Genomic DNA, 11,702 nt, shown 5'->3' with positions numbered 1-11,702 from the left:
GAGGTTGCCCCGCGATTCATGACCAGTGGTAACTCGTCGAGTGGAAGGTTCACTTGACGAGTCAAGTGAGGCTTTAGAAGGATCCAGAGGACACACTTGGACTTGCCGAGTCACCCATGTGCACTTGACGAGTCTGGTCAAAGTTTGACCGTTGACTAGAGTTGACTTTAGTTGACCTTGGGGTTTTGGTCAAGCTGATTCAAGAGAGGTCAAAGAGGGGTAGAATGGTCTTCTACCCATTATTACAGATGAGAACATGAGAGGATTTTGATTAGAGATGTTATCCTGTTGATAAGAGGAGGCTAGGTGGGGATATTCCAGCACGAGAATTTATCCGACTTCATACGAGGTGAGTCTTCTCACTATACTTTACCTAGAGTGGTAATTATGTGAGACCGGAAGGTCTTATATGCTATGCAGAGTATGTGATATATGTTGCTATGTGATATGTATGTGTTATGTTATGTTATGAGTAGCATGGAATGGACCGGAAGGTCATCATGGTATGGAACGGAAGGTCATTATGATATGGACCGGAAGGTTAACAGTGTATGGACCGGAAGGTCAAGATGATGAGGACCGGAAGGTCATACGGGTAGGGCTGGAAGGTCTACTAGGGCTGGGACGGAAGTCCCCTGAGACACATGGATCGGAAGGTCCCATAGAGCTATGGCCTTGAGTGGCGTATGTGTTGTATGTGGTATTTTGGGGAACTCACTAAGCCTTTATGCTTACCGTGTTATGTGATATGTGTTTCAGGTACTAATGATGATCGCGGGAAGGCGCCGACATGATCTGTACACATTGATGAAGATTTATGTACTTGAGATTCTGGGGTTGTTTATTGAGATAATATGTGATACAATGGATTTTGTTATGAATGAAATTATGTTTTAAAAATGAAAATTTGATTTGGAAATTCACGTTGTTACAAATAACATTAATAGAAACATAACAATTTGACATTTTCAACAATTCAAGATAAGTCAATAAAGACAATAAGATTGAGAGTTGAGACATAGCAATTTTATTTCACCAAATCAAGCAATAAGTCAATAACATCAATAGAAACATAGCAATTTCAACAATTCACGATAAAAACATAGCAATTTCGATTTCAACCTAAACAAATTGGTAAAATTTCAACTTACTTGCTTCATTCTTAGGCTAGGGTTTGGAGATTACTTGGATTTTTGGAGTCAAATTGAACAATAGGTGAGACTGTGGGAATGGGATTCGATTTTTGCTCATGGAATGGAAGCACGAAGCAACAATTGAGCTACTGGTATTTTTTTGCGTCGATTGTCGAAGTCGAACACTGAATACAGTGCATCTTGCCCTCTCTCAAGTCTCAACGTTTTTTTCTCTGTTCTCTTTCGGTTTTTCCTTCGTCCGATTAATTCAAGTGTCCAAGTGGACCAAGTCCAAACTCCCAATTGGACTATTTTACAAATGCCATTGAGCTTTTTTTTCTTAGGCTTATTTGTTTTTTTTTTTGGCTAAAATTCATAGGGTTTTTGGACTACTAATTAAGACTTAAGTTGTAAACTAATTATAACTTTAGGTTGTAAATATATTTTTGGCCTTTGTTGATCCAATAGAGTGACAATTTTTTTACGTAGTTGCCAATTTCTTTTACGTAGTTACCGGTTTTTTATGTAGTGGCACGATAAATAAAAAAAAAATCGAAAAAATTACAATTACGTACACATGAACTAGGTGTTGATGGTGCCATACCGGACACCTAGTAAGAACCGCCCTTGTGCGTAATTCCAATTTATGATTTAGCCACATAAAATTAGAAATCATGTGGCCTTATAGTGTTTACATTTCAGTTGAAATCACAAGATATTTGTACATATCAAACAAAAAACCATAGCAAATGATTACATTTGGCGTTTCAGTTGAAATCACAAGATATTTTGTACATATCAAACAAAAGACCATAACAAATGATTACGTTTGGCCATAATATTCGCCTGTGGCTAGTACTTGGCACAATTTTTATGTAAAACCGTGGTTAAACGTGCGGATTAAATATAGTTTGCAATGAACACGATTCTTTTAGCAAAAGTGTGACTAAAATAATATTAGAACTTCATTATTGATCTGTAGTCATGAAAAAACAGTTAAAACCGCAGAAAAAACCGTGACCAAAAATTATTTTTGTACTAGTGCAACCAATCCCGTTACAGCCGAAAATTTCTTATATGGGACTCGGTATCATCATTTAAATAATACCTATACGTGTACGTTAACACAAAAAAATATATAAAAATGTTCTAAAAGTGACATGCTAATGGAAATAAATAAACTTTAGTGTGTTCACTATCGTTGAACTACCAAAAAAGCAACGTTATATTAAAGAAACAGGTTGTTTTTGACTTCTGTACAACAATCATACCATTTTGTTCATTGAAAAATCAAACCTAATAACACATGAATTAATTAATCCATGAAGAAAGATATGTACCACCTACCACTACAGCGAAGAGAGAGATGTGGTTGAGAGGCCACCACCACCACATAAGAATATAAGATAAAGTGAAAAGAAAATCCAAAATTCATAAATTCTCTCTTTCATTGCTTACTTTTCTCATAAGTGACATATGGTCCAAATATTCACAATTTAACTCACCAAATCTTCGTCCACATTTAGAAATTATTCCATACCTTTACACGCATGCAATCAAATATGTTCATCTTTTAACCATTTTAACTTTCAATCGATTATTGTATCATATTTAAGAAGATACAGTATATCAATCATATCACATGCATAAACAAGTTATCTTTTGAACAATTATAATGGCATCTAATTTACCTCACTTAAACAAGATTAAACTATAATTAAGCTAATGCAAAAGATATAGAACATGGTGCTATACAATAAGCTATTGATACAACTTACAACATACATGATACAACAACAATAGATGTATCCTTATTTCCATCTATATACACCAATATAGGTGCATAATATTATTCGAGTATTTCTGATATTTTAATTCAACGTTCACGTTCTTCTCCTTCCCTTCACATATCATTTACATAAGCATGACATACCTATGCTTAACTTTGTGTTACAGCTTCTGTTTATGTGGACATATACATTTTGCATGATGATCCGAAAGTGACTGAAAAAAAAAAAAACTCAAAATTAGAAATGTTCGCAAATTAATGAATTATGTTAAAATTTTGAAGGGCATACCTCGGCTTCTTTTTGAAGTTCTTTGATGTAATCAACAGCCAAATCCAACATATCTGCTGTGTTTGTTTGCTACAAATATCAAATATCAAAGCCTTAATTGCAGCCATTCGAAAGTTAAAAAAAAATGTGTGACTTTGAACATTAATCTTACGTACCTTGTCCATATTTGGGACAAGCTCTTGTAGCTTTCTCATTCTTTCACTTATTCGTGTTCTTCTTACCTAAATATATAAAAAAAATGGGTATCCAATTATATAAATTATAATATATCAAGACTAACAAGGCTCTTAAAACCCAAAACCCTAAATAAAAAAGGTCAAGGGTTCGAGTCTCAGCAGTATAGTAAGCTAGGGTGGGAGTTTTAATTCCAATCGGGATTGGCCTTTATGTCAGCCACCTAGCAAGCTACTATTTTCACTAATTTACAACAGTGTAGGCCAACTTAGGGTTGTTGGAACTTGAAACATTAAAAGTGTGTTTTGGTTGTGGAAAATTTTCCCGTTTTCCGTGAAAATTTTGAAAACGCGTTTGGTTTATTCAGTTTTCAAAAACTTTCCAAGAAAATGAAAATTTTCTGTTTTCCAAATTGTATGTAAATTACAAAAAGTGATTTTTACAGTTTTTCAAAAATTTCTAAATTTCTAAAATGGAAAATGAAAACTCCACCGGTTTCAACCAAATTCGTTTTCTAAAATTTTAACCGAAAACCGAAAATGAAAATTCTACTCTATTTTCTAAACACATTTTTTTAGAAAATGAAAACAATTTTCTACAACCCAACGCACCTAAGAGTGCGTTTGGTTGTGGAAAATTTTCCAGTTTCCCATGAAAATTTTCAAATCAAAATGAAAATTTCGAAAACGCGTTTGGTTGATTCAGTTTGCAAAATTTTTCCAAGAAAACGAAAATTTTTTGTTTTCCAAATTCTAAGTAAAATTAAAAAACGATTTTTACAGTTTTCCAAAATTTCTAAAATAGAAAATGAAAATAAAAAATTTTCAAAATTTTAAAAACCAAACACGTTTTCCAAAATTTTCATTGAAAACTCAACTCTATTTCCTGAAACGTTTTCAAGAAAAATAAAAGACAATTTTCCACAATCAAACACACCTTAAACCTTTTTAAAAACCCTAAACCTCAAAAGACCAAGATCACACCATCAAATTAAACGAGTAATTTTGCAAGAATATTTACTCTCTCCGCAATACTTCTAGGGTGAGTAGCACAACCCCTCTTCGCTCTACTCCTTAAAGGCACCGAATCTTGAAATTGCAAAAGTTTATCCATCGCAGACAACTCGGCTGTACTTGTAGGCAAACTCAAGTGATGAACAAGTGTAGTAGGAGCACGAATTCTCCCAACATCATTCTAATAAGCACAAGATTAATTAATATTTCATACTCATGTTAAAAATGTTACAAATCTTCAATAATTACATATTTATATTCCATTATACCTGGTTTTGAGATGAGTTTAAGCTTGATAACTTGTTGTGATCACTTTCTTCAAGTTCTTTCAAGAAACTATCGGATAAAATATCCGAATCATCCCAAGAACCACTTTGGTATCCAGTAACATAATCTTCATCCTTTAAATGATTTTTCATTTCCATAATTTTTCCCTCGTTTTCAGGGATTCTAGGGAGTATGCCAGATGACGTATGTGAATTACCAGAAAACCCCATTTCGTTTTTCAATCTTTTTGTTGATGTGAGCAATGAATTTTGTACATTGCTCCTACTAGATCTAAAGTCATCCATGGATCTCATCATAGGGTAACCTATGAATGAATTAGTAATATGAAAGATTTAATTGAAAACTGTTCATGAAGACAAGAGTACTACATAACAACATGTAATAGCTTATTAGTCAAATTCCACTATGATTATAATAAATATAACGATAACACTCCACTTGCAGCTTATATATGTAGACTTTCCAAATCAAGAATAATAAGATAAATCATCTCTGCAAGCTAATTGCTTTTGTTGGAAAGTTGAGAAGATGTAAGCATCAACATCATATCATGTTAATTATTTTGAAGTACATCGTGTACATGGACAACATACCCAGATATTAACGACTTTGCTTTTTCTACCATAAATTCTACGTATTAGGTGTTGTTAAAAAAGTAATGTTGATGCCAAATAGAAGATGCAAAAAAGGATTCCAAGATTTTGCCCTAAATAGTAATTTGAAAAATCATGTGTTTAGCAATTAATTGTCGTTACTACCAAAAGAAGGATCTGTACTGGAAGACAAAGATTGCTGAGTAACAACTAACAACTTGTATGCAATTATTGCGATTCATGGGGGTTTTTTGATACAGAAATCAAGGGAAAATAATCAAATATAGAAAAATACCGTTGTCGATATCAAGGTGAGCGAAAAAACCGGCGGGAGAGCTACTCTGACGGAGGAGATTGGTGGGGAGATGCATCGTCGTTAAGGAGTCATCCATGGCGGAGCTACAGGTAGACACAGGCCGGTTAATATGATCCGTTTGAGGTTGAAATTGGTTTTGATAAATCATTGGTTGTTGCTGCTGCTGCTGCTGGAGTGATTCTGAATAAACCCCTTCTTGTTCTTGCTTCACGGAATCTATGAACTGCGATTCATATCCCCCAATTTGATTCATAATTTGTTGAGATGTTGAATCACCACCACTACCAGCAACAACAGCGGTGGTGGAGGACGTGAATCTCGATAAAATCTGATCCGTTTCGGTGGTTGAGACCCGAGGATTGAAAAACGGGTCACTATCGTCGTCTCCATATATTCCATTGCTAATCAAATTGGAGAAATACGAACTCGGTGCGGATCGGTATCGGGTCAAACCAGAGTTCATGTTCTGTTGTTGAGGTTGCTGCAGCTGTTGCTGATGATGATGGTGATGGAGATCTGAATCCATTATAGCCCTAAAAACAGTAAATCTTGGATAATTTCTGGTAGAACAAACAAGCAGAAAGTCAAAGCTGCTTCTTAAATAAATAAACCTAACTTGACTTCAATCCTTCAATTGAAAGTTGAAACAACTATAGTGATGTAGACTCGAATCATCGCTGTCCACACCATAAAAAAAATGTACAAAAATAGAAAAAGAAAACTGCTTAAAATAGCATCACATGATGTTGAGTGTGGAATTACAATAAGGAGGAGATAAAATTATGAATGGATAAAGAAAGGGGTTTGAGGAAGAAGAAGATGAGGAGGGGAAGAAAGCAGGGGAAATTGAAGTAATTGAAGTAATTGAAGTCAGTGGGATGCAGCCAATGAGAAGTGAGGTAGCCACCATTGATGATTATCAAAAATGGTGGTCATGGGTTTGACACTTTGTGCCAAGTGCCAGGTGAGATTTGCTATTGCCACACGCATGTGAATTGTGTTGGGAAACGGGGTCAATGCTTGCCATTCGTACAAACTTACGCTATTACTGTTTTACGGTTCAACCCTATTCAGCAATAATTATCCAGAACTAGAGTTTATTTTATTATTTTTTTAATTGAAAAATCTCAAATAAACTCATAATATTTTGGATATGTTTATGGTTTAATCTCAGATTAAATTTTACTTTTAAAAAATGACAAATTATCAGTTAAAACTTCGAAATAACCATTTGTGGCTGGTTTCACAGATTTAGCAAATATTTCGTATTTTTTCATTAATTGATCAAAATTTTAGGTTTTTTTTAAAGATTATGTTAATTTTTACCCATGTTGAGTTTTTTTAAGCCCGATTGTCTCTTCAATATTTTCTAGCCTTTTTGTAGGTGTTGAACCCGGAAGTGACCCTCCGCCAAAGATCACTTTAGCTGCTGACCGAAGGGTGTTATAACCGAATGTATGAAGAGATCCGGAAGGTGTTGATTTCAGAAGGAGATGCGAAGTTCAGAAGTAGTTGACTTTTGATTTGTCTTTTAGTTATGGTAGTTAATATTTGTGGGATTGTAATGATTGTTGGATAATCACTATATTACTTAGTCATTTCATTATCTTTTGCCAGAACTTATTTACCATTTTTCCATCACTTTGTGTCTATAAAAAGGGGAGCCGGGATGTCGTTCTCCTTAAACATTTCTTAGCAATCTTGCTAGACAATCTATTCAAATATATGATTGTTCTTTGTTAACTCACAATGTTCACTTACTTATACTTATGGTCTTTCATTATTGTTCTTTATATCAGTTGTTAAATTATTACTTCAGTACTTACTTTAGTCTTTTAACTTAGAGCATTTTCTTGGTTTTATCATTTGGTATCAAAGCCTAAATTGGTTGTCTACTATCCACTCTTACCAAATTATCATTGTAAGGAACCTTGGTGACCTGCATTTCTGGAAGCCTGGAAGTATTCTTTATATACCATCATCGTTCAAAAATCTTTTTGAAAAAATGGCTAACTTACAACCGATATATGTGGTAAATGTCTCCAACTGTCTAGGATGTTCCATAAGAGCACCCATACTGATTGCTGATGAATATGGACAATGGAAAACTAGAATGGGTAACTATTTGAAAAGAAATGGAAAGAATGCCTGGCATTTTGTTGTTGAAGGTCCATATATGATTCTAACACTTCATCCTGATGATCTTGTTGCTCTGCTCTTAGGTGGGCGTAACAATGCAGGCCAACCAAGACAAGAACCACGACCTCCAACACTAGAAGATCTCGTAAAACTTGAAAATGATGAAATTGCTTTTACTGAACTTGGGTGTGGTGTACCACCATATCTATTTTATCACAACAAGTTGTGTCAATCTGCTCATGAAGTCTAGACAACTTTGTAGTCCTTGTTTGAAGGAACTAAGAATGTCAAAGACGAGAAGCTAACTTCCACTCTAAATGATTTCAATAACTTTCACATCCCTACAAGAGAAAGTGTTAAATCTGCATGAACTACTTTTTCTCTCATTCTCAACTAACTCACCAGTGCTAACACTATCAAAACAAATCTTGAAATAAAATATGAAGTTTCTTGATGGTCTTGGTGATGGATGGGTAACTATGAAGATGATTTTTCAAGAAAATGAATCTCATTACTTTGTGGAGAACTTCAAGCTCAAGAATAAACTGTCATGCAACAACATCAGAAGACTAGAGGACCCCTTGCTCTGGACATTCAGATTACTCTTGCTTTTAACCCAAATGAACGCTATCCTTCAAAAGAACCTACTGATGAGAAATTTCATAATGAATATGCTCTTCCTGTTTACAAATTTAACATAAGGTTTCCTCACCAGTATCCTCCTAAGAAACTTCAGTTCACTAGACCAAACATTCCTAGAACGCCATCTCACCAAGTCAACCATACTCGCTTCTTTCCAAACACTCTTGCTACTTCAATCCAACCAAAACTCCACTTAAAGAAATGCCAGCTACTCAAAGAAACCCAACCATAAATACTCTTGATACTGTCAAAACTTCTGGATTTGAGAATAAGAATGATTGTAACATCCAAAAAATCATGAAAAAAATCAATTTTAAAACCATTCCAAAATCCAAAAGTTACATAAAATATAGTTTCAAAACCAAAACCATGAATCAAAGTATCCCAAAATTCATTATTCAGATAAAAATCTAGGATGATGTGTACTATCACGCCTTCACTTTGCCCTAGTCCTCTGATGTACCTGAAACCACAAAACTAAACTGTAAGCCAAAGCTTATTGAGTTTCCCCGAAATACCACATATAAGCAAACAAGTGAAATCATGTATATATGAGCCTTTAGCCTAACTGGACCACCTTGCAAGGCCTACAGCCTATCTGAACCGCTCTATGGGCCTACGACCTTATTGGATCGCCTTGTAAGGCATGCAGCCTATCAGGACCGCCCTGGGTATCTTAGCCTTCAGCACAAAGCAGGACAGCCTCAACACAACCACAATATGTCGATATATGCAACAGATAAATATAATTCTATAATCAGAAAGTACGGGTAATCATATAGATATACCAATCTAACATATAACCATCATAGAATCTATAAGCACAAAGCTTAGTTGTAACGCCTATTTCAGGTATCATTTGATTTTCTAAGAAATTTAGGGTTTTAGATTGGAACTCGACGAGTTAGGGAGCTCCAACTCGTCGAGTAGAAATCATTTTTGGACGTGGGACTTAGGATCTACTCGACGAGTTGGAAGGCCCAACTCGACGAGTAGACGTTGTAAAGAGAAACCCTAATGTACCCTATTTAAAGAACTTATGGCTCATTTGTAACCTCTTTCATCGTTCTTTCAACCCAGAGAAACCTTAGTTCGATCCTTATACCTTCTTGAGTGTGAGAGAGAGCTTTGGAGAGTGATTTTGGTGTGGTTGGGAAGGATTTTGAAGCTTGAAGAATGAGTAAAGAGAGAAGCAGTAGATCCAACATCTACTCTGTAATGCCTATTACTGGTAGCATTTGATTTTCTAAGAAATTTAGGGTTTTAGATTGGAACTCGACGAGTTGGGGAGCTCCAACTCGTCGAGTAGAAATCATTTTTGGACGCAGGACTTAGGATCTACTCGACGAGTTGGAAGGCCCGACTCAACGAGTAGACGTTGTTAAGAGAAACCCTAATGTACCCTATTTAAAGAACTTATGGCTCATTTATAACCTCTTTCATCGTTCTTATAACCCAGAGAAACCCTAGTTCGATCCTTATACCTTCTTGAGTGTGAGAGAGAGCTTTGGAGAGTGATTTTGGTGTGGTTGGGAAGGATTTTGAAGCTTGAAGAAGAAGGAGTAAAGAGAGAAGCAGTAGATCCGACATCTACTCTGTATTTACAACCATCTTGAGGCAGTTCACTTGCAGCTGCGTGTTGGGACTTATCTGATCTTAGCGGTTCAACATTTTTGATAGGTGAGTCTTCTCACCATACCAATGGGTCTAAGGCACCAAGGTCGGTCCATTTTACAATATGTGGATTGTTGATTGATTTTGCAGTATGTTAGTATGAATCTTGCAGGGAAGACCTCCGGGGGGCAGGGGGGGTCCCGTGGAAGTAGATTGTGACCATGTGGGGGTTCCCATGGCATTAGTGTAAGACCTTGGAGGGTTTCCATGGCATTCTAGTATATTTGCATGTTTAGCTTGTAAGATATATCTTGGTAGTAAAGACCATGTGGGGGTTCCCATGGCAGGAAGACCATGTGGGGGTTCCCATGGCAGGAAAACCATGTGGGGGTTCCAATGACAGGTAGCTAAGATTACGTGGGGGTTCTTGTGGCACTAGGTGTAAGACATTGGAAGGTTTCCATGGCATCCTTATATGCAATATGCATGGCTTATATGTTTTATGTAGCTTTTATAGCTAATATGGATTATGTGGATTGTGTTGGGTATGATCTGGAGGACTCACTAAGCATTAACTTACAGTTTGTTGATTGTTTCAGGTACTTCTGAGCCTAAGGGCAAGGACAAGTCTTGATGACGCGTCATGCAATCTCTCAGGCGTTTTATGGGACACTATAATATTTGAAATAAAAATGTTGATATTATGAATTTGAAAACAATTGTTCTTGTGATTTTGTGGTTTACTGGAAATGTTTTGATTATTAAAAAATGAAAAATTTCTTTTGAAAAATTGGGTCGTTACAATAGTGAGTTCACTAAAATACCACATACCATACATATCAAACATATAATGGGCACCGCCCGACATCGAGCCTCGTTCAAACCAGATCTATCAGTAATATGAGATGAGCCCCGCCACATCACATTCATCAGGCCCCGCTTGTCATCGGGCCCCGCCCGTTATACATACAAACACATAAACACATGCAAGAAGCACAAAGGTAAATAGCATACAAGATAGTCTTCAAGCCCCGCTCGGTATACATATAAACACATACATACGTGCAAGAATCAAAAAAGTAAATAAGATATATATATTCATCAGGCCTCACCTGGCATTGGGCCCCGCCCGGTATACATATCAGATATCATACATACAGAGTCACACAGACAAGTAGCATCCTAATTAATATAAACCATGGGCTTACATTGATGCCTTCGACCCGCCAAACACAGTGAGGAAACTCACCTCAAGCTGTTGAATCTCTCATATAAAATCTCGGACTGCTAATTCAGAAAACACCTACGCTAGCATCATCAAATAATACCCAATTAAAAATTGGTCCACAACCCACAACTAGAATCCTAGTCCGATTGTCCAACACCCAGGGTAAAAGTCCATTTTACCCTTTCCTCACTTGGCCCGAATTCCAAGGCCCAAACCAGTAGCATCAAAAAGTCCAATATGGCCCAACTTCCTAACTGGGCACAAAATCCCTCATGGGCCTAACCCAAGAAGGCTCAAAGTATGAAAACTAGTGGTCCATTAAGACCCAAAAGCCTAAAACAGTGTCTCACGCCGTGACCATACCTTGGTCATGTCGTGAGAACCTATCCGATCTGCATCAGTGACTCGCTCCTCATTCAGTCAACTCCTTGATTTCTTTGTGCTCACATCATGAGACCTCATGTATCACGTCATGAGAGCGTCC

The 11,702-nt window shown here is 36.3% G+C and overlaps 1 protein-coding gene across 2 annotated transcripts; it reads right to left on the bottom strand.

Annotated features, from left to right (window-relative positions):
• Positions 1–2,829: 2,829 nt before the first annotated feature.
• LOC145058988 (transcription factor bHLH130-like) lies at positions 2,830–6,582 on the bottom strand. 2 transcript variants are annotated; one of them, XM_079006857.1, is made up of 6 exons: positions 5,575–6,579; positions 4,668–4,990; positions 4,406–4,579; positions 3,367–3,432; positions 3,212–3,280; positions 2,830–3,137 (listed from the first exon to the last, which is right to left on the bottom strand). In XM_079006857.1, the coding sequence occupies exons 1-6, from the start codon at positions 6,119–6,121 to the stop codon at positions 3,084–3,086; spliced, it is 1,233 nt and encodes a 410-aa protein (XP_078862983.1). In that variant the 5' UTR covers positions 6,122–6,579; the 3' UTR covers positions 2,830–3,083. The 2 variants fall into 2 exon arrangements, with proteins under 2 accessions (XP_078862983.1, XP_078862984.1); XM_079006858.1 differs by lacking the exons at positions 2,830–3,137; positions 3,212–3,280 and having other exon boundaries at positions 3,368–3,432; positions 4,369–4,579; positions 5,575–6,582.
• Positions 6,583–11,702: the final 5,120 nt, after the last annotated feature.

Source organism: Lactuca serriola, chromosome 6 (genome assembly GCF_051521515.1).
Source record: "Lactuca serriola cultivar US96UC23 chromosome 6, Lser_US96UC23_V15, whole genome shotgun sequence".
NCBI lineage: Eukaryota > Viridiplantae > Streptophyta > Magnoliopsida > Asterales > Asteraceae > Lactuca > Lactuca serriola.
Note: the sequence above shows the minus strand (reverse complement) of the source record. Positions and strands in the feature narration are given on the sequence as shown.